At 36.8% G+C, this 24,254-nt stretch overlaps 1 protein-coding gene across 1 annotated transcript; it reads left to right on the top strand.

The window, feature by feature from the left end:
* Nucleotides 1–725: 725 nt before the first annotated feature.
* CENPW (centromere protein W) lies at nt 726–7,717 on the top strand. Its single transcript, XM_064649600.1, has 3 exons — nt 726–923; nt 5,742–5,855; nt 7,518–7,717. Exons 1-3 carry the CDS (start codon nt 834–836, stop codon nt 7,542–7,544), a joined length of 231 nt encoding a protein of 76 aa, XP_064505670.1. The 5' UTR covers nt 726–833; the 3' UTR covers nt 7,545–7,717.
* The last annotated feature ends 16,537 nt before the right edge of the window (nt 7,718–24,254 follow it).

Raw genomic sequence — 24,254 nt, 5'->3', positions numbered from 1 at the left:
TTATGGAGCTTGTAGGCTCCCGGTCCTACAGTCCTGTCACATTTCCCGGCAGGGTCACACAGTGAAGGAAAGAACAAGCGCATTGTTACAACTCCCTTGGCTTCTGTGGCAAACATCACACTTGGGCGACGACTGCCAAGTTAAAATCCACACAGGTCTTGGCCTGAAGCTTGTTTAGGCAGCACCGTGCCGGTGCCTCTGGCCAGTGCCACGTTCCCTCCGTTTCAGGAAACCTCTGCATGTGGTGGCGGTCACGTCCGAGGGCTCGGAAAAGCCAGTCGGGAACTGCTGCGGCCCCTCTCTGCCCTTTGGATTAAAAGGGCCCGGGTGGAGGTTTGGGAACTAAAGTCAAATTTCGGTTCGCTCACAAGGGAAGCGCTTTGACACACGTGCTTGCGAAAATGACTGTGGTGGTGTCCAGCAGGGACCCGCCTGTCCCTCGGGCACCTCCTCGTGGAGTGCCCCTCACCCCCCAGTACGCCACCGCGGCAGCCGCCGCACCCGGGAGGTGGCCGTGCGCTAGCAGTGCCCGCTGAGACAGGTGAGAAATCACTCCACCAGCTCCCCGCTCTCCCCGCAGCTCCCAAGCCGCTCGGGATAAGCGGGCGGAAACTCCTGTCCGCTTCCCAGCGAAGGGCGGGGGCGCCACCGCCTCCCTCGGGCGGGGCGGGGCGCCGGGGGCGGTGCCGGCGCGTCGCGCGGCCGTTGGGAAGTGGCGTCACGGCGGGCGCGCGCGCCTGCGCGAGGGCGGCGGATTCGAACGGCGGAGAGAGCGAGGGCGGCGGGAGGAGGAGGAGGAACAGGAGCAGGGAAAAGAAGAGGAGCAGAGGAAGATGAGGCGCACGGTGCCCCGCAGCACTTTGCGGAAAATAATAAAGAAACACAAGCCGCAGTTACGCCTGGCGGCGAACGCCGACCTGCTGGTGAGGAGAGAAAGAGGGGCGGGGAAGGGGCGAGGCCGGAGCTGCCCCGGGGAGCCCGGGGGCGGTTCTGCTCTTGGCCGCTGCGGTGCTGCGGCTCTGCTGGTTGCCTCGGGGCAGCCATCCCTAAAGTGGGGACACTTACGCTCTAAATGTTTTGGGTGGTGCGCACTGGAGCACTTGGGAGTTGACGGGATGCCAAGTTCCTACTGATGGTGTTTCTTCAGTGACCTACGAGCAGAGGGGAGGCAAAGTTTGTGGGGAGACGGACTGTTGGTTTGCCTAGTAACATACGGATAAGTAGGGATTGCTGCTGTCTTCTTTGCTGGTGGGTGCTGTATTGTAGGGCTTTGACAGGGAGTTTGGGGATTCAGGGACGGGCTGATGCGTAATTATTGTGTCACTTCACGTATGCACTGCTTTTCAAAGAGTTTGGTGTAGACGGACCGAGAAATATGAATTTGGCTTACGTGGCTGTAACACGCAGATGTTTGTTGTTAATGTAGATCAATTTGGGTGTGCAAGTGGTCAATTGTGATCAATGAGTTGCTAAGCTGTTCAGGCATCTTGAATGATCATATATTTTTTGAAAGCCATCTAAGTAATCTCTGTCCAAAACTAAGGAATGATAAGTCTTGTTGCTAATCTAATAAGGTGTGGGGATCCCGTTCATGGTTTAAAAATGCCTGCCAAAAAGGTGTAGAGCCATATCAAACAACTTTCCAAAAACTGAGGCCAACACACCTGCATCACTTCTGATCTGCACTGAGGGATTTGTGACACAGGTAGGGTTTGTCTCACCAAGGAGTTATTTGATTACAGCAAGGATACCTGACCACAAGAGAGTTTGTGGTAGCTGCTATACTGAAAAAAAAATTGTGCATAAAAAGGACATTCTTTGAAGTGACTTAATAGGCTTAACTTGCTTGACTGTATTGCCTTCTTGTTTACAAATGCACGTGATTCTCAGAGCATCAAAGTGTTAATGCATACTCTGTACTAGTATGGTCCCTGACTTGAATTGTAAGTCCATGTTTCATACGTGTATGAAAGTTGTGTCTTGCAGCATCTTGAAGGTTGGTATTTGGATATATGAAGCTAAATGTAAACATACAAAATTAAAATAAATAATATGAGATTAATATGAATTAATATAGTAATTGCATGAGAGTATTTAGACTTGAATGTAAACAGTAAATATTTCTGTAATTGAGCTAACAAAAACATGATTTCTTCCTATTGTTTTTGTTATCTCTGGAGTTTTTCATGGACTAAGGATCTGACCCCTTGCTACTCATGCTCAGACGCAATGAAAGCTTATTCAGTGGAACGAAGTAGTCAATTAATCAAACTTACACAATCACTAATACATTTTTTGTAGTCATTGGTGACAATTGGTCTGTGTTTCCAGGGTAATGAAAATTTGGCTTCAAATTAGTGTAGCTGTCTGAAAAGAGGTAAGTGGGACGTCCCTCCAAATCTTGGCCTTTGGTTCCCATTTCTTTTTGGTCCTGTCACTAGTGTTCTGTGTGCTGCAAAGGCAATCAGTGAATTGAATTGACTGAAACTTATGAACAACAACAATCAGATCTAGCTTAAAATATGGCTAATCAAACGTTCATTCCCACACAAAGGAGGAATATCAGAATAAATTTTAATACTGTAATGGAAACTTAGATTATCTCTTCTGGTGTTGTCAAATTAAATGGCCTTTAATGTTACAAGGCTTGGCTTTTGTATTTTCTACCTTTAAATAGGAATGTCCAGGTGTGGTTGTTGTCCATAATGTTCTTCAGCTAGGCACATGACTAGCAGCTCTTTAGCTCTTTATTTCTATGGACAAATAATCAACACAGCTGGAATTTTGCCTTAAAAAAAAAGTATGGAGGAGTTTATTCTGTACTTAGTAGTTAGACAAGTAACAAGTTTTGAGAATATGTTTTCTAGTGTCTCTTATTCTCTGCAAACACCGTAACAGTGATTAGATTGCATACTTCAGACATTTCTATAGTAACTGTCTTAACAAGATGGAACCATCTACATTTTGAGCGGACAACTCATGTCTTCTCCAGGGAAGAATGAGAATTGGCTAGTTCAGTTTCTGGTTTATCTTCCTGAATGATCCGTGCTTTATGTTTGAATCTACTGCAGTACTTGTCCAGTTCAGTGAGATGGTCTGCCCACCTGGCTTAGGAGATAATCAGATTGGTTTTTTTGCTGGACCTTCAGTGATTGTTTTTAGTCGACTAAAACAATATCTTCGTATGTGATCGTAACTAACAAGTTTGAAAGATGTAAGAATTCAGATAATTTTGTTAAATACTTGAATGGGGTTTCTTCTTCACTTTTCAGATTTTTTTGATCAAGTCTACTTTCAAAATGTGAAGCTTTGTCAGAATCTGTTTCCTAAGCGTTAACATCTTTCTCTTTGCACAATGTAGGTATCAAATTTCATCAGCCTTTCTCAGGAAGCTGTTTGGTTTTGTTTTTCTTTTGAAGGGGTATGATAATATCTTTGGGTGAAGAAATATGAAGAGTGTTTCAGTTTTTTTCAAGGCTCTTTTTGAAAATAAGAGGTAAAGATTTTACTACTGAAGTTCAGATATTCCTCCAATAGTCCGAGAAGAAAATATACAAACTTTGTTCTAGCTTGAAATTATAGGAGAAAAGCAGGATCTCAGCTGCTTGTTTTATGCTAGAAGGGCATGTGTGTATTTTCATTGCAGGAAAAGCTTAAAGTATTGCACTGAATGGCCTCTTTTTTCTTTGTTATCACCACAGAATGATTAATAAGTGTACGTTTAAGGCAAAATATTCGTCTAAAGAATTGTTTTGAAGTTAAGGCAGCAAAATAAAATTATAGAGCTTTTCCCTGCTATTCATTAGTTCTGTTGAGCAGGTGTGTGGAAGTTGCTGTGCAAACAGTGTCGTGAGTTTTTTACAAAGTTATTAAAACTTTGCAACCTTTCTTTTCTGTGAAGCAAGCATTCTGTTTTGTAAGGTGATTTGCACGAGTAGTTAATTCAAAACAGTTTTTAATTTATATGCACAGGGACAATAATTTCATATGTAATAAAGCAATGTCTTTGAACAAATATGGTATCACTTAGCTACTTGTCAGTAACTGTCCTATTCACAGTATTTAGTCATTCTGCCTTTCATTAGCTTTTCTCAAGTGCTTTGAATAACCTGGAATATTTATTAACCTATGTGCTCTGTTGGGAATATGTTGTGACTATTGTTTAAATCTATTCGAGTTCAGAGGAAGCTTCTCCATATGCAGCAATTTACTTTGAAAATAGGAAAATAAAAGTAGAGCGATTCTGACAAGATGCAGTTTAGAAAGGCAGTTAATTTTAGAATTAACACTTTTGCCTTTAGGTATCTCAGCAAAAGGACTTGCAAGTATGGAAGCTTTTGTTCCACTTCCCTCTTCTCCCCCAGGTTATTTCCAGAAATCTAACCGTCACATTGATAAGTTTAACAGTGAGAGTTCTAATGTTGAACATTATTTTAGTGCCACTGTCAGAGATAATGTCTATGTGAGTTACTAGTTAAAAAGCAGCTTTGATATTTTGCAAAGTAAATCTGCAAGAACATCTGCTTTTTGTGTATCTGATGCTTCCAAATTATATCAAATATTACGTAAATTTATCTATTGCATACTGGCTTCATTTAGTTCAGGATATAAAAAAATCCCAAATAGCTTGTCCTGTGAATGCTGTTCATATGACAAGAGCCTGTCCTCTAGCAGATTCTTATTGCTGCAAATTCTTTTTTGTTGCAAACCCACTTTATCTGTAACTTTCCATGTTATATGCATGTTATATTTTTCTAGGCTTTACAGGTCAGGTGCAGCAGAGTAAATACATTGCCTAATTCATGTAAATAAAATTTTCATATATTTTAATAATATTTTTCTGAGCTTTTTATTGTGAAAGTATTTTTGTACACTTTACATAGCAAAGGTAATACTGTTTGAAAGTTAAATTTGCAGAAGGTGCAATTATCAATTTTTCAGGTGGGACTATTAAAATAGTTCGCATAATATTTGTATCATGTTAGAGGTTTGTATTATAGGTCCCTGATTACACAGAGGTGCTATTGACTGGTCGTTTTAGTCCAAGTTGGAGCAGTTCCTTCTTTGCCTGCTGAAATTTTTTGCAGCTTCTGTATTAGCAGAACAGAATTCCGTATTGAATGGAATTCTGCCCTACCAGTTCTTCTAATATAAAAAGGCTAAGTAAGTGATGAGCTGGGAAAAAATGGATGGAACCTTCCGACACGGGAGAATTTCTTGTTCTGGAGAAATTAATGTCAATGTCTCTTTGCACTGGAAAGAGGCAGAAGTCCTTGATCTCATCTGTGGTCCATTTGGCGACAGAGCAGGGATGAATTTGTTGTTCATAAGAGTCTGGCTGTTGTAGTCAGTGAAAGCTGACTATATTTACTAGTAAGCAAAAAGGCTCTTGATTCTCTGATATTTATGTCTACATTTTATTATTATTAAAAATTGCTAATAAAAATCAGACTTGGTTCCTGTTAGATCAGTTGTCGTTTGATCATTTCTAAAGCATTTTTACAATTTAAGTATGCTAAACTTAAACTATAAGAGTCTTGCAGTAAAGGATGTCTTGGAAACTTACTAAGGCTTGAACTGAGTGATATATTGCTTTTCTGAGAACACCTTTCAGAAATTTGGAAACAGTCTAATATGCAAATCCTTTGTCCCAAACAATGAACCTCTAAAAAAACAAACTATGCGTAATCAAGTTTGAATCATTCTTGGTTTTTTTTGTTCTTTTCTTCCCTATTTTAAAGGTGCATTTGAACTTCTTACTGTTTCTCCATCGGCTAGCAGAAGAAGCCAGGACAAATGCTTTTGAGAACAAAAGTAAAATAATTAAGCCCGAGCACACCATATCTGCCGGAAAGGTATTAAAGGACTTTTAAAACTTTTCTTTTTTGCATAATGTAAAATGTATTATGACAGCATATACAAATATTTTCTATGTTAAAGTTGATATTTTATTTATAATTCAAAATGTATAGAAACTTAATATTCTTTAGTCCATCACTGGCATAATTCACTGTTACCCAGACAGCAAATTATCTTTCCTTGCCCTATTAAGTATAACCTGGTTTTTTTATTATTATTATTATTCCATGTTTAAACTCATAGTTTCTATGTATAGATAACTCTACAAAGTGGTCTACCAGCAAGCATTCATGGGTTGAAAGCCTCTCCAAAGTTGAGGATCCTTATTTCAGATGATACTACATCAAGGAAGCGTGCTGTCTTAACTTCAGTTATATAAGTGAAGCTTTATGGAACAAGTGAGAAATAGTTCAGAGAGGTTTGCATATTTTTTTGCACCTTCAGTTCTTACCTACTTAGTCTGGAATAAATTTGTAGTGGATTCTTGCAGCACTGTGTGGATACTACTTGAACAAGCAGATACTTTGTGCGATGTTGTGTTTGGCAAGGGAAGAACGAAGGGAGGATTAAACTGTGGATTGCTATATGGGTAATTTAGCATAACAAAAATTGCTGTATGAATATCTGTGAAGGATGGTGAATTTTGTATACGTGCAAAAGAAGGGAAAAAGGAAGGTGTTAAGCAGCTTTCTCTGTCTAGAAAGAATTAGTGTCAAGGTATGACTGAAATCCCTTTGTACTCTGTAGTGCATTTCACTCGCTAGGATATGTCTTGTGTCTCTTTCAAGTCTATTTACCTTGGTGTCATGAAGGAACTTGGTCTCTTTAATTTGTTAACTATTTAACCACTTACTCCTGCTGGGCAAATTGGAAGAACAAAACTCGATGTTATCTGATATTTTGGTCCTGTGGCTTCTGTTTGTTTTCAGTATTTTTTTTATCTCTGGTGAAAGGTTTAGTTTGATACTTTCTATTACTATAGTAACAAAAATATATACAGGATATGTAGGGTAGCCAAGTGAATGTTACAGTTGGAATCTTATGCATTTGTAATTTCTTTTTAACTGCAATCTTAACATTATTTGAACATTTTTGTGTTCCATTTATTTTTTTAAGATGAAAAGAAAGGAAAAACTGCCTGTATTTTAATAATGTTAACACTTAAACAGTCCCACTTGGGCTTTGAAGTTCATTTTTCAATTTAAACTCCAAACCAAAAAATGTCCTTCCAAAGGTCTGTGTGCTCTTGATATAGAAAGAAATAAGGCATTGCAAACACAAATTGAGCATAGTAGCTGTACGGTGGCAAACCTTAATTTTTCTTTTTGTCTAGGCCTAACAGGGTAAGAACTTCAAGGAATCTACTGAGGACTTGAGAGCACTATTACCATTTCTCAGCATTAATTTTTAAAATAAGTCTTTTATTTTACAGAATTTTTACTTATGAATATTCCTGCTTAAAAAAAAATCTCTGATATAAAATCTTTCAGTATGCTTTTGCTTTATTTCTAATGTTTTCCCTAGAATTTCCACCTTGGTGACTCAAGTCTTGGAAACAAATTGGCTAGGTGAACCTTTGGTCTGAGTAGCCTAGCATTTTGGACCTGAATTGTAGTGATAAAAGCGGTGATAAATATACTTTTTTTTTCTTTTTGCAGGTTATTTTAAAGAAAAGCAGAGGCTAGAAAACAGACCACTGGAATTTTAAAGCATGTTTTTCCATCTTGTCTTACTAACTTGAGACACTGTGAGCCAGCTTTAGCACTTGTGGAAGTATGCAGTTTTATTGACGTCTATCTCCTGACTCTGAGTATCTTGCTCTTTCTTTAAAAAAAAAATAAAAAAATCTTACAATGTCTATTTTCATACACTTCACACATAATTTTAAAGAGAATGTCACTTGTCATTTAAGACTTTTGATGTACTTTATTTCTTTCATAATGATGGAGGAATGCCTGTACCGTACATACTCTTCAGGTACAATGTGGCATCTATTATTAGAAGTGTGAAACTTCTAAAGGAGAACAGTAATAAAAAAAATGCAGATTTCACAAAATCTGTTATAGATTGTGCAGTTCAAAGCAGATTTACTAGTTAAATAAAATCTTGGCTTTCAAAATAATCACTGTAGAAGCAAGTATATTAAATATCTTGCCTTCAACTTATTAATTAATGTCTTAATATTTTTAAAATTACTTTGAAAAGTAGGTTAAAACTTCTGTGTTCTGGGGAAAGAATACATATTTGGTATTTTAAATCATGCTCTGAACTGTTAAGGTGGGCTGTTGTTTGCTGTGGTGTATGAGACAACTTGGTGGTCTGTAATTCAGTTGGTGTGGACAGATGCACAGATTGTGGAGAAGAAAAGATCTGGCACAGCTGTTGTTTTTTAAGTTAGATCTTGTAAAAATAACAAAGATAAATTGTCATGAATGCCCAGCTATTTCCTCCCCCCTTTTGAGTGTCATCCTAACTTGTCATAGGTCTGGAAATGTACATTATATAAATATGTCTTCTTAAATTAAGATCATATTCTATTCCTGATATGATACTTGTAACCATTTACTGAACACTTTGCTTAAGGGATGTTTTAATAAAATTGTAGTTGAATCTCACAGTTTGAGCTGATAATACAGTTTTGTGGAATATGTGGTAGCCGATCCTTCATATGCACAATGAACTATTCTTAAAATAAAGGATCTTTGAAAGTGTTATGTAGTAGTCTAATTTTGTTTAACATCTTACTGAATATATTCTAGAAACTCAGCAAAAAAGAATTGCATTTTAGAAATATTTTAGTAGTCTAAGAAAACTGTAGCAATGCCAGTACTTTTAATTTCATGTCATGTCCACGTGCTTTTTAAAATCCTGTGCAGCCTTTGACAAGTCATTCTTTTCCAGTATGCAGAAATGAAGGATTACTCTTCCACTTAACTCAGAGAGCTTAGTTCAGTGAGCTTCTTTTAAGGGTTGACAAGATTATTCTGCCTTTTCTTCTCTTACTCCCTTGGAATCCACAAAGAAGGCTGAGAACCTACACATGTAGAGGATTTAATAATCTCAAGTACATTCTCAGGAATAAGGAAGATCTAAGTATTTATATTTTTCTTTGTAATTACTGTCTGTGATTTAACAATTTTATTGCAACACTAGATCTTCTTGTGTTAGAAATGTTTTCTCCTAATTTTCCCTGAAATGTTTTATTATAGTCTTGATTTTCCTAGGAACAAGATCCACTCTGAGCATAGTGTGGGATATTCTTATTCCTGTGTAGTAGATTGGTGATCAGCTACCACTGGGTAAGGGAGGCAATGAAGGGTTAAAACCAACCAGAGTACTTTTAAAATATTTTATACAGTGGTTTTGGCCTGTATTCATGGTTAAGAAGTGCCCTTTTTTAGTAGGAGAGAGACTTTTGACAGTCCATTGTCACTGTTTTGTAATAGCTGAAGAAGGCAGGTATTAAGAAGACCTGGATAGCTTGGCAGGTATTCAGACTTCTCTCTTTAAATAAGTACTTACTGGAAATTAATCTGGTCAATGTAGTGTGCTTAAGCATTCAGAAATATAAAATGCTATTATGTTTTTCTAGTATCTTCTTGAATGTTCACCATAAAGTTAATTATATTAGTATTTGGCAGCTCTTCTGTACTCTTTCACATATATACATGGGTCTCTCCTGTATACAGTACTGCTTACTGGATTTTTAAAATCAAAACTCCGTACAGCAGTATTGTCTAAATACCCATGAACACTTCCAATTAATACAAATTTGGAGGCTATAGTAATAATCTATTTCTGTTATCAAATCTCTATTTAATGACAGAGCATCAAACACATAGTTCTATAAAGTATTCTTTTAAACCAGATCTGTACTAGAAAGCTTAATGAAGTTATGTTCTTTTATTTGAATTCCTGTGTTGATTCTGCTGTTAGGAGGAAAAAGGCAAGGATTACTGAGGGAAGAGTCATGCTGATGCATTTATAAGGTGTCTCTCCTATTCAACTGTTTTCATGAAACCTTGAGAAATTTAGAGTTCTGAGACAATTGATTCACTATTGAATTTCCTCTGGTTTTAAAGATAAGATTCCAGAGATTTTGGGAAAGACATGCTCTCTAACAATACAGTTATGACTCCTTATTTCCTTAGAAAGCAGGACCTAAAAAATTAAAGTGGCTTTAAGACATCCAGTTTTTCCATATTCTTCTCTTTGCAGGTTTCCCAATGTTCTGTTTTTCATCCTACCCCGCCCTTTTACTATGCCCATCAATGAAAGGGTGAAAAGTGAAAATGAAAAAATAGAAGAATTTGGCCAAAGTACTTCTGATGGCCCTTGTCTTGGTTTTCAGCTTTTCACGTAGCTGATGTTAGTCCTTGGGCCAGGGTGGTATCATAACTGATTAATGCAAAAAAGAAGGAAAAATGTTTGTTGATCAGCGGGTGACTATGAGGAAAGAGAGTGGTGCTGCTGCTATATTTGTTTGATCTCACTTATGGAGTGACTGATGAAAGGAGATCTGCTGTTTGCCCACTTGAGTAAGTCTTCTGCTGAGGAGTATACACTATTCCAGCTCTTGTGCTTGCATCATTTTGCTTGCAAGATAAGCAAGCAGAGAAGATAGTTGTGAAATCTTTAAAATTACATTCATGCATACTATTGTATTAATTTGTAGAGCAAGTAAGCTTAATATTTTATGAGTGGTATAAATCACCTGATTATTAGGTTTAAAGCTATTTTAAAAAGTGTAAGCATTAAGAACAGTATGTCAGGGAAGGTTAGATCTGTGGAGAGATTTAGCCATTTTGACTCCTAATGGTGTCAACAGAATAAATGAACTTGTTAACTTTAGTTGGTTGGGAACCCAAGTAATCACTGTTCTATTTGAATGTAAATACGTCTGCTGTTTTGAGTCAGAAAATCAACACGATGCTAGAGAGGACATTCGTGCCATTCGTGCCGTGGAGTTCCATTTTGCTTTTTTCTGGAGAAGTGAGGGACTGCTAAAAAAAGAATCTTAGGTTTTGTAATACAAATAGTCAATATTTTCTGGTTATAGTCATACAGTAAAAGAAAAATAAATTCAGAAATATGGATGCTGTAATAGAAAAATTCTTTTTCTAGCCAGAAGGTGGGGATAGAGCAAAAACACTCTTTTTTTTTTCCCCCTGTGGTAACTTTCCAGTATTCAGTTTATTCTTACTAAAAAGTATGCTATAGGTTGTGACACTTTCAGATTTTTTTTGAAGACTACCAACCCTACACTGCTGATATATGTAGGGCAATTAATGTTAAAAAAAAAATCCCGTTCACATCAAACAAGGGTGTTCTGATCCATGCTGAGACAGTAAAAGATATGTGAGACTTTGAAGGATCTTGAAGATATTCCTTAATTCAAAGCTCAGTGTTTCAGTATCATATAGTTTTCTTAATTATAAGTGGTTATTTGTACAACATAGCCTTGTTTTTAGAAACTAGTATGTTCTATGTGCAGTTTTATGAAGGAAATTTTTGTACAAGACATTGCTTATATGGCAGCCTTAACTATGAAACGTATCGCTCATCTTGGCTGACTTGCTGACTTGGCATTCCATTAGTCATTTATCAGCTTAGAACAACTAAGCATAGGGCATTGTAACTCCTAAATGCATAGGGCTTTGAGGTGATTTATGAGTATATATTTAGAAAGTGTGACTTAAATTTCAAATAAAAGTGCTGATTACAGTGAATCAAAATTCCTTTTTCCAGAGCTGTGAAATACGTGTGACATTCAAGTTCTTTAGAATGTTCAAAGTGCTGTGCGTAGTTGTTTTTCAGTTCAATATCCTATATATTTGTATTGGCATATAGATTCTTTGATATGTTTTAATGGCACTGTACTTGTTGCTGCTGTGGTAGCTTGTTTGGATATGATAAAAAGGCATACTATAACAAATCTCTTACATATTTGAGTAGTTTCAATTCCAGGGTGAGAAGATGCTGACAGTATTTTTGTTGTGCTAAATACTGAATTGCAACTTTTTTAGGAAGTTGAAGAGTTTCCACCTGACAGCTCATGGTTTTGCAGACATAATCAGTTGGAATTCATTCATTTACTGTTTGGTGAACGATGTTGAGGGTTTTTCAGTTTCCTTGGCGTCCATAGTCATCAAATTCACATTGGCTTTGGTACATAGTATTCCCCTGTGGGCTGGGTTATTAATGTTATCCTGACCAAACTGCTGAAAGATCTTTTCAGGTCATTTGATACCTGTAAGATCAAGTTTCTTATTGAGAAGGTCACTTTCCTGGGGGAGTGATTTCAGAGCATAGAGAATTTGGTGGAGCGTAGAAAAACACCTGAATAACCCTAAAGTAACTTCTGGTTTTTAAAAAAAAAAGTAGAGACAATCTTACTACTGGGTAATAACAGGCAATAACGTGACTGCAGCAGTAAAATAAAAGCAAGAACACTTCCTACATTAATGGCTTGCTCTTAACTTCTAGCACTAGGTCAGGCTCTACAGAAACAGACTCCTATTTTGTTTTCTGAGTCTGTAAAAAGAAAGATATGTATGATAAATACATATGTTGGCAATGGGACAGATCCTGAATCAAAAATTATATAGGGCAAACACTTCCACACATCCCTTATATCGGATTTAAATTGGTATAATTGTATTTGTGCTGACCTCTAAAATTGACAGCCTAATGTAAATTGTTTTCATTTGTTTAACTTCATTAGTTAAGTACACATACACATTAGATTATATCACAAATCAGTGTTAATGAGACTGCTGCAAATTTTATAAATAAACCAGAGAAAGGAACACATTTAAGCAACACGTAAGCCAGTTTTCAAAATTCTATTGAATATCTGAAATCTTAGTACAAGCCAACCTCAAGTCTTAGCTGTTGAAACTGTTATTCACGGGGTAAAAGCTAAAGTTACCATAGTAATGGTTGGTTACATTTAAAAGTTTAAGTTCTTTATTTTTTTAGTTGGCTTTCACTCTTCAGAGAAAACTATGTGTGTACAATGCTGCTTCCAAAATTTGTCAAAAAAAAAAAAAAAGAGGGAGCAGTCATAGGAGATTATTATCTGACCAACCTTAACTGCATTTCTGTAGTCTCACAATTTGTGTTTCATGTTGGAGTTTAATTGTGGGTTCCCACATTTTCCAGATTTAAAGGGTTGGGTTTTGGGGATGGTGGATAGTAGTTTTCTTACAGTCTAAGTAACAATACTCTCCTAAAACTTTTTTCAATAAAGATATGGGATATCTTACTAATTGCCATGAGAATTCCACACTGTAAATTAATTTTGATGATACTTTTCCTGTTACCTATTCTGGAAGTTTTTCCCACAAATTCATATGGAACAAACCTTGAAAATTGTGATCAAAAGTGGACAATAACTTCATCTTCCTTTGTCTTTTGTTTCCCCTATTGTTTCCCTTTCCTCTTCTGGATAAGACTGGAAAACCATAGTGAAGGCTTATTTCAGGACAGCAACAATTTTTAAAATCCTGTACTGCTAAAAGGATGGATTAACTGTTAATTTTTTTTTAAGGCACATTACTATTCACAGAATCACAGAATGGGTTACGTTGGGAGGGACCACAGGGGATCATCTGCTCCAACCTCCCAGTTCAAGCAGGGTCATCCTATAGCACATTGCACAGGATTGTGTCCAGATGGTTCTTGAGTATCTCCAGTGAGGGAAGACTCTACAATTTCTCTAGGCAATCTGTTCCAGTGCACAGTCACCAGCAGTGATCCTCACCTTAACTTTAGTATTTCTGCATATGTGTAGCATGAACATAAACATTGTGAGACTGTGAAAGTAGGGCCTAGGGTTTAATGATGCTTTTTGTTGACTGCAATTTTTGACATTAAGTCCCAACAAAATAGGGAATAGCTTGCTGTCTTGAGAAGGTGTTAATTGTACTATAAGTTTGTACCTGTGAATACAAAGAAATTTTATTGTTAATGTTATTGTTCTTGCTACCGTACCTTCTGTTGAACGTTTCTTATTTGCTAAACAGCTAGCTGGCAGTGCAGCTATAGCCAAGTGTTGGAAGAATATGCAATATTAAAAACACAGGATAAATGCAAGAACAGCAGTTTTACTTTGGCATATTATTTTCGTGAACCTAGCATCTTTTGCAAGGTTTTCCTGGAAATAAAAAGAAAACACCTTTCCAAATCGTCTTTGCTTGGGTAGAATGGATACTTAGTTACACTGAACTTCTCCAAAACAAACGTTCATGTATTGAACTGAATCGTACCTTGGATATTTCTGCTAACATGTTTTCTCTTTCTTCTTGCTTGCCCGCTTTCACTCAAAAGAGAGGATGGGATAAGCTGGATGCTCCTTTTGTCTAAAGAAAACACTTATAATGGCTCTTTTTTTGTGAATTTCCTGGTGAATCAGAAGCCATGTATCTCTAAACTGATGTCTTAGAAATTACTAAGAAGGTACTGTGTCTACTATGTGTAGTTTAAAACGTTTGTTCTGATGTCTGAAGACTTCCTCTGCATGTAGCAGGTTTTATGCCTATAAGTTAATTCTGTTTATAAAAAGATTTTTTTTTCAGTTCAGAAATTCTAGATATATTCTAATATATAAAATCCAGATGGAACTTAAACAAGCTGGGACTATGTTTTATTCACTGAAGAACCCATCAATGTAAAATATCAGACTACTCTCATTGAGAATGGAGAAGATTTCTGGTAGATTATTTTACATTTTTGTTCATTTTGTTTTGTTTTTATTTTGGTTTAGGGTTTTTTGTTTGTTTTCTTTGGGTTTTTTGCTAACTACATGGACTGCTAGATATTTTAAAGTTTTTTTTGCTAAATATTTGATATCATATTTCTTTATTCAAGCATGAAAATTTAATTATGACTCACCTCCCAGAGGAGTCTTCCGGTTTCCATAACATTCCTAATATTCTTAATTTTGAAGACTAAGCAGAGTTTCTTCCCAGTATTTTCTGTTCCTCTTTTTCCAACCCCTAAGTTCAGTGCTAAAGAGAGGGAGAGGGTAGTTGTGGTGCTGCAGAGCATTTATACTGGAACATAAGCAATCATACCAACAAGTAACAGGCTTTAAACTGAGAAAGCCGTAGGTGAAGTGAATGCTCCAAGTTCCTTACCAAACTTGCATGATCCTTTGTGGAGACAATTTGTAAGGTGAACCTTTGTTAGCAATGCTGTTGCTTTTGTTAAAAACTGTGTAAATATTCATCGCTCCTTCAAAAAAGCCCCTTTTTTTCCCTCCTCTTTATTAGGAAGAAAAAAAAAAAGAAGCATCCAATGTAAACATTTAATTATTCTTTAGTATGTTAATTATTGATTGAAAAACATTTTGCTTAATTTTCTTTATATTTTTTTCTCTGAGGAATACACACTCTTTTGAGAAAACTTCTAAAGATAAGAAGCTGAATGTTTAAAGCTGTACCTAAACTGAGACTTTATAAATTGTACTGCCTTTGTTAAAAAAGTAACATGAAGTTATAGCACAAACAAGCAAAATACTCCTAATAATAAAGAAACGCTTTTGAAATACCAACTTTTTCACATTTTCTCTTGCAAATTTCATGTAAAAGGATGATGTCTGTTAAAAAGCTTGTGTATAATATTTTTAAAGCTTAGTAAATTTAACTCTTGTCTGCATCCTTCTTGAAAAGAAATGTGGACCATGTTTGAGACATAATTTGTGTAACAAAATATCTTTATTTCTGAGGTAATTTAATTTTTACATGCTTGTCTTACAGAGGAAGTATACTTTTAATAAAAGTCATGTGTTTAGAGCAGTATTTTTTGCGTTCAGCATAAATTATTTTTATGTTGTTAAATGTTTGATGTGAAGTCTACATTTTCTATAAGTAAACTTAGCAGTTACAGTATGGATCTCATCTTCCTATATCAGTACCACTATGTTACTAATCACTATGTTGAAAATAAATCTTTAGAAGTTATTATAAAATTTTGAGCAAAGCAATGGCTACTTTTAATACAAGATGCACTGACAATCATTTGTTACCTAGGCTTTTTGTATTATGCTTGGAAACTCAAAGAGAAATAAGTTTTTCTCTGTTCTCGTAGTTTCACTTTTAAATGAAGTCTAGCACCACATGAAACACTTTCTGACCTTTAGCAATGTCAGAACATGAAACAGAGGAGAAGGATATCCTATGGTGTATAGTACATTAAGGGGATTACCTCATCGGCATGAAAGGTCCATAACTAATCTACACCAGAGACATGTAAGCTGTTGGAGGAGGACATTCTTGAGAATACAAAGAAACACATCAAAACATATTCTCTTAGAGTTGTTCAGCACGTAAGTGGAGCAGCCAGCATGGGAATGTTTCTGAATTGCAGTGTCAAATTTGTTCTCTGTTTCCAGTGTTTTTTATTCATATATATACCCATATCGCAAATTTCCAGGCTAAGGCAGGATTGATAAAAGACACAAAAAAATTCTTATGTAAAGTTAAACGGGGGGAGGTTGTTCCTGGTATTTTCCTTACAGTAAGAAGCAAGATTCTTCTTACCTGGTTAATATTTCAGGAGGTAACTGATAAAGAGTGAAGCAAATTTTTTTTCAGACTACCTCAGCTGGTTTGGAACTGTACCTTACACTAGTTTAACATATTATTTCTTCAGTCTTGCTTGAGCTTTTATGGAGCCAATAGAAAAACTAATTATGAAGATTCAAACTCTAGCACTAGGTAAATAATATGCAATTTTGCCCATCCATCACGCTGCTATGGATTTGCTGTAACTTACAGCATTTTTACTATCTTAATACACGTTTTTCTGTGTATAATCTTTTTTTTCCCCTTAAAACAATTGGTAATAAATTTGAAAAATTGACCAAAAACTGTAAATACAGTTTTCCAGAAATAAAGAGCTTACGTAAAGGAGTCAACCCAGGGTTTGATTATCCATGCTTAGATCGTGCAAATACTGTGGTTTCTATATCCTTTGGTTTGGAAACCCTGTTACAATTTTGTGCGTGAATCCTTCTTTGAAAATATTCCTTAGTATTAAGAGAAAAAAAAGAACCCAACACTGGACCTATGGAGGCTTGCCAAAACTTGTTTAAATTATCCTTATTAGGTCACAGTAGTCTATTCTTCAAACATGCTAGAATTGTTGGCTCATCTACATTGCAATATATTCCTTACATAGATGAGCAAGATAACAGAAGTCATCCTAAGCAACTAAAAAAATAATTTTTAATCTGTTTCCATGTTTTTCAGTTTCACATTTCTTTTTTGGTTTATCCAATGAGAAATTAGATTGTGTTACCCTATAGGACTGTCTCATGCGCTGATTGATCAAATTTTGTAGTATCTCTGAAATTCATCTATTTTTATTATATTTCTTTACAACAACAAATGTATCTTTAAAAGTTTTCTTCAGCTTGCAGTACTCTAAAACATTTTTGAGCAGGTAATTCACAAAATCTTTCTTCTTTATCATGAACTGTTGAAATATAATTCAGTTTCTTCAAGTATTGTCACCATTCAGAATTGTTTGTGGAATATTCTGTTGAATATTCTAGGGCACCCCGCTTGAACAGGGAGGTTGGACCTCTGGTTGTCCCTTCCAATCTTACGCATTCTGTAAGTCTTGGTGTTTATCTCACTGTCCATTTTCACTGATTGCCATTTGAAAGGCAGCAGTTTGTAATCTGCTGGTTAGTTTGCATGTTATGTTTCTTCGTCCTGGTTGAACATATGTAATAATTCTCAGCTGGAAGCTTGCAGAAGACAGAAGTAAACATGCTTTTCAGTAAACACTTTCTGAAGTGTGCTTAAATTGCTTAAATCCATATTCCTAATGATAAACTTTGTTTCATTGAAGTGGGAAAAGCTAAGCTAAAAATATATGTCTCTTTTTAAAAATCTGAATTAATGCTTATGGAGAAGATTTCACACTATTTGATTGGTTCTACCTGCAGAAATATATAAGTGTAATAAATAGAGCCTTACTGAAGTCCAAATACTTTTATTTTTTTTGTTGAAGTGAAATACCATATTTGTACAGAACATAAGTAGTAGATGAGAGATTTGACCAAGTGCATTGGGAAAAACCCTTCCCCTTAGAAAAAGTCCAGGAAGAACAGATGTAATCTCCAATATAAGCAGTTCTAAGAACTGAAGCCCTTTGATCTGAACGGAAGCCAACTACTAAAAATTTGCAGACAATAACTTCTTTACATTACTATGTCCTCAGTTATGATTTAGAGAGGCAATCTACTTTCTCTGTTTATCTGTTATCTGTTCTGCAGTAGGATCCAAATCTTAGTTCAACTGAGGCAAATAACAGAAGTAATTAACATTTAAGAGATCAGTATTACAAAAAAATGTAAAATTGTGTATCTTGTTTCCAGTAATAAGAGCCATTCTTGTCACTGCCTTTAAGCATTAGATTTTCTTAGGAGCTCAGCCAACTGGGCACTGCAGTTGCTGAAGGGACATTATCATTTGGGTGAGATAAAGAACTTTTTAGGTAAACTTTTTGTAATTTCCATAATTTTTATTTTCTGGGATTATTAACTTCTTTCTTTTTCTTTTTTTTTTTTTTTCTCCCCCTGTGGATACATTCTGGGCCAAATTTCCCTTGTTTGGACTAGTGTAAAATCAAAGCTGTACAAAGTGATCTGTATTGCTGAAAGTGGGAGCAAGTTTTTTCCCCAATAGTTTTGACCACTGCATCTTGCTCCGAAGCAGTTTCCAGACTGCTCTTAATTTGTCTATGATATTCCATGTTAACTAAGTAACAACTGTACTGTTACTTATCTGTACTGCTGCTAAATTGAGGGGTTTGAATGCTAGATTTCCACACTAGCAGATATTTTTGGCAAGTATGTACCTTTACCACAAAGTTGTTGCTATTATGGGATTGTTTCAATCATACGCTGAAAGTAATTTTCTTGAATGCACTTTTAATTCTTTCTTTGTTTTGTTTTTATTGTTTACATAAGAACACCACATGCTAATTCACCACATGATGTGTATGAGCAGTCCAAATATCACAAAGTCAGTTCCAAAGTCCAGACTCCCTCTCATAAAACGTATGATGGCAAAATCCTTAGTCCAAAGTCAAGTCAACCAGAACTTTGGAGCATCTTCAGAGTAAAATGCTTTTCAGAACAGCTGCAGGAATCTTGATATATAACCCACAGTGGGGTGGACATAACCCTCTAATACTGAAAATATACTACATAATTTACACACGATGACAAGATAAAAGTTTTTATAAGGATTTCTTCAAAAGAAGGTGTAAGAAAACAACTAAAAATAAATAGAAACACTTTTCCTGTTCGAAGCCCACATTGGGCACAGCCATGATGGCAGCCAACACCTTTTTGGCACAGAGCCCTACTAGTTGCCCTGTCCAAAATTTAGAGACATAAAACTCCTCTTCTGCAACTTTTTCAACCATTTTGGGTTTGTTGAAGTTTGCCTTCCTGAAAAAGGCTGGGGGAAGGAGAACGTATAATGCTTTTTTTCTCTTGCTTCCTGCTTGTTAATAATTTAATGTTAATAAATTGGAAATTACATAGTCTACAAACATACACTTATTTTGCTGGATTCCATCAAAATGCATTTTTATACCAATTATTTTGTCTCTGATCACACTTCTCTTGTGTAAAGCAAAAGTAATGCATTTTAAGTGTTCACTGTATTCTATGAGAGTATATCATAAGCCTTGGTAAAATCAACTATTTAATGTCAAGTGGAAAAATCTTTTTTGGAGTTTTCTAGGATTTTGTATACCAAATTTTGCAGCAGCATGAATCCATGATTTGGTAAGGATTTAGTGCATAACCTTTTCAACCAGTTTGGTCCCAGTGTGTGCTAGAAAGATATTCCTCAACTGAATAAAATTTCAAGAGCAAAGTATTATTGTAATCTGTGTGGGAGAGAAAGTGAAGTTTTTGTAAGTGCACACATACATGCTAACACATGTGGGTATTCTTCTACATGTATGCGTGAGAAGAGTCAGCCCATTCAATGTCAGCCCTGGCAAGATACAGCCTCAGATCCTGGTCCTGTGTTTTCATTCTCATAGCTAAGAACTGTAAACATCATCTGGAAGAAGAGCAAAACTGCAAATGCAGAATATCGAGTTCAAATGCAGAATATGGAGTCACAAAGGCTCTCTGCTATACACAACAAGGTGAAAGGTATTTGATCTGTTTTTCTAGTTCACTTAGGTCTTCATATGTCACTCCATGAACAAAAAAAGGTAAATTCTGGTCATGATGGACAACCAGGTCTGTGCCATCTCATTTTCCTTTATAACATCAAAGGTCCTAGCACAGGTTGAGGTATGAGCTGCTATTGCTGTAGTTACACTTACCTGCTGAATGATGTTTTAAGACTATTGACATCCAGAGTATGACAGAAGAGTTTTAAAACTTCCCTCAGCTACCCTACAAATATTAGACTGGAAGGTCTTCATAGTTCCTCTTTCCTTCCTCGTCTTTTCAGGTGAAACAGCAGAGGTTTTGCCTGCTCTCCCTACAAAACGTCTTTACCTGGTTTATTTGGTTTTTCTAAATTATATTACTAAGGAAATCTGGAATGTGTCCAAGTCAGAATCATTGCAAACTCAGTGGAAAAGTTGACTGACTTTAGCCCAACTCCCGTACTTCCAACTTTTCATCTCCTGATACAAGTAAATTTTTTGAGTGCCAGAAGGTTTTGCAGTCATTTATAGTGAGTAAAACATCTTCATTTTGCCAAGATATGTCACTTGGATATGCTTTTGAATTGAATCATAATGAAAACAAGATACAGTCTAGAAGAAAGGATTTCTCATCCTTCCTCTGTGGAATATGACTTAATTTAGCTAGCAATGGGGAAGCACAGTTGCTCTTATGAAACCAAGAAAGGAAAAACTAGTTAGTTTCAATAAGAGGTGCTGGAAACTGTCTTTTGTTCAGATGCATACAGGTGGATTTTAAGTCACTTATCATCATGGCTGGGCTTCGCGGACAAAGATTTGGGAAAGGTCTCTACCCACGTTTGACACAAGCGCGCTGGTGGCTAAAAAGGCCAATGTGAGACAGTGCAATTGCAAAAGGCACAGCAGAAAGACTCCTTAGGTGGTAAATTCTGCAAGGCACGATTCTTTCTGCGTTGTCTTTTCTCCTCGAGAGGGATCCTGTGTGCTTTCTCAAAGGCATCAGCAGCATTATAGGTGGTGTGTCTCCAGACCTCCTGGTTGGAGGCCAGAGTAGACCAATTATGTTGATCAATATGGCCAAGGCTGAGATGTTGTTTCAGGGAGTCCTTGTATCTTTTCTTCAGGGCTCCTCTCATGCGGCAGCCGGTGGCAAGTTCACCATAAAGCAAGATCTTAGGGAGGCGGTGGTCCTTCATCCTTGAGACGTGCCCTGCCCAATGCAGCTGTGTTCTCAGCAACATGGCCTCAATACTTGTGACTGCTGCCTGTTCTAGAACAGATGTATTGGTCACATAATCTGACCAGTGGATGTTTAGGATTGTACAGAGACAGTGTTCTAAGAGACGCAGGTGGTGGCGGTAGATGACCCATGATTCGGATCCGTATAAGAGAGTAGACAGCACTATGGCTCTGTAAACACTGATCTTTGTACTTTTCTTCAAGTGTTTATTTCACCAAACTCTTTTATGAAGCTTTCCGAAGGCACTATATGCCTTTGCTAACCTGTTGTCTATCTCCCCGTCAATCTTACCATCCAAGGAGATGAGGCTGCCTAGGTAATTAAACTGCTGGACTGATTTGAGCACACGCCGAGCGCACACGGCCCGGGGCCAAGCCAGGCGGGCCACAAAGTCACTTGTATTAAATATACTTCTATGCGGCCCCTGTTCTGTTTCATTGTCTATCCAGAATATCTGGAGAAATCTTATTATTCTGTAAAGATGAACTGACTAAAGCATTATGTCTTAATTTCTTATCAGACCCATTTTTACCAGATTGTTATACTGAACACGCTAGGTTTCAACAGTATGTTAAATTTTAGGTTGATTAGATGATCTGGCATTGTATTTTCTGGTTCATTTGGAGGATCTTGCTGTTCACTGTTTTATATTAACACCTGGTCATCTGAACATTTATGTTAAAGACAGTTTAGTCATGTTTTTTTTTTTACTTTCTAGATACTATGAATGCTAAGAACATTGTGTGCTGTGAGAAGACATGACATTTTTCTACATGTATTGAGAGACTGGGTTAAAAGGCCAGTCCTTTTAAGTCTTAGCTCCTCAGTGAAGTGCCTAAGTCAGCTTTTGGTACATTAAGTGGAATTTTTGCAAACATGGCATTTTTAAGATGGGTCTAGACTACATCTATTTAAGAAAAATATGCGTGGTGTATAGAAAAGAAATGGTGGAAGGATGGTCTAGACATAGGAAAACGTTAATTACAATGGAGCAAGTTGTGTTATGGATTTCTTTTGTCTTATTTTAAATGTGATCCAGTTTACATTTCTACTATTTTGATTCATCTCACGTTCACACTGTAGCTTGTAGCATGAAGCCAGTTTCAAAGCTTCCATGAATCCTGTCCTTGTTAAAATGTTTTCCTGTTCTAATTTGTTTTGTAAGCTTAAATCTCTCTTTAAAAAGATCATGTAGTCTTATACTTCCACACATAAATTTTATTGTGTTAGATTGTTCCAAAGCAAAAGGAAGGTTTTTTCATCAACCTGAATTTTTCTCACTTGATTCCCATTTTATCCCAGGTGGACTAGTAGGTTTGTTCATCCAGAGTTTTCAAATTGTAACTAATAGTCCATTTGGAGTGTGGTAAAACAAATGCTACAGAACCATGAGATAACTGTATTTCGTTGTTATATTCTTTTCTTTTTATGACTTTTTTTTCTCTATAAGCATAGAGGAATGAGGTAATAGCAAAAGTTCTGCAATTGGGTTTTAATCAAATTAAAAAAGCAAAAATATTCAGTAAATCTCGGTGCATGATGGTTCTCTCCCTTTCTCTCTCTTTCTCTTTCTTTTAAGATGTTGCTATCAATACAGGCTGGGAGATGTCCTGCCAAGAAGGACTTGGGAGTGCTGGTAGAGATGAGAGGCTGTACATGAGCCAACCATGTGTGCTCACAGGCCAGAAAGCCAGTCATATCCTGGACTGCATCCAAAGCGGGTCATCAGGTCAAAGGGGGTGATTCTTCTCCTCTACTCCACTCTGGTGAGACCCTACCTGGGATACTGCATCCAGCTCTGGAGTCCCCAGCGCAGAAAGGACATCAACCTGTTGGATTGAGTCCAGGGGAGGGCCACCAAGATGATTAGAGAGATGGAGCACCTCCCTCATGAGGAAAGGCTGAGAGAATCGAAATTGTTTGTCCTGGAAAACAGAAGGCTTCGAGGTGACCTATTTGTGGCTTTCTAGTAGTTGAATGGAACCTACAAGAAAGATGGGGCAAGACTATTTACAAGAGCATGTAGTGATAGGACAAGGAGAATTGGATTCAAACTGAGAGTATGTTTAAATGAGATATTAGGAAGAAAATCTTTACTGGGAGGATGGTGAGGCACTGGAACAGCTTGCGCAGAGAAGCTATGGATGCCTCGTCCTTGGAAGTGTTTAATGCCAGGGCTGAATGGGGCTTTGAGCAATCTGGTCTAGTGGAAGCTGTCCCTGCCTGTGGCAGGGGAGTTGGAGCTAGGTGATCTTTAATGTCCCTTTCAACCCAAGAAATTCTATGATTCTATAAGATGCAAAGGATTCTTAGTTGGATGTTCTTAGTACTGGGGCTGAGCTCTGGATTTTGCTTTTCTAAAAAAATCTCAGTTGTTGGGCTCTGCTGGAATTCCTGAAAGCTAAAATCAGAGCTAGATATTGAGACAAAGTCAGAAGATATTAGTTTAGCTCATAATCTGCTGTAAAAAGTTTTTATTTTGAGCTTGTACGTCTGTCTTGATGGCATGCTATTGTAAAGATTAAGTAGACAGCTCATCACTCCTAGAGACTGCTAAACTTGTAATATACTGAAGCTGCAAAACCTTATACCCATTTGGAGGTTTTCATGGCTACTGTAACTAAACACATTAGGTATAGCAAGAGTAGCTTGATTGAAAACATCACTGGAAGAAAGCAGAAAATTCTGTAGTGTTCTTTTCTAAAGAAGTTACATTGACATTACTTCTCAGTGGGTACATAGAAGCAGTGGATTATAAGATTGTGGCAAATAGCTATAATTTTAGAATTTTTTTTAAATTCAGATAATTATTTCTGTCCTTTTAGAATTATTTAAACATCTGAAACAGGAACTGTGGTCATAAATACAGACAGAACAATTCTTTTAACCTACCCAGCTCTGAAAAGCTTCCATAATTGAATCAAATGCAATTTTCCTGAAGAAAGAAGGTCACGAAAGA

Source organism: Pseudopipra pipra, chromosome 3, assembly GCF_036250125.1.
Source record: "Pseudopipra pipra isolate bDixPip1 chromosome 3, bDixPip1.hap1, whole genome shotgun sequence".
Classification (NCBI taxonomy): domain Eukaryota; kingdom Metazoa; phylum Chordata; class Aves; order Passeriformes; family Pipridae; genus Pseudopipra; species Pseudopipra pipra.
This window is presented reverse-complemented; position numbering and strand designations above follow the sequence as displayed.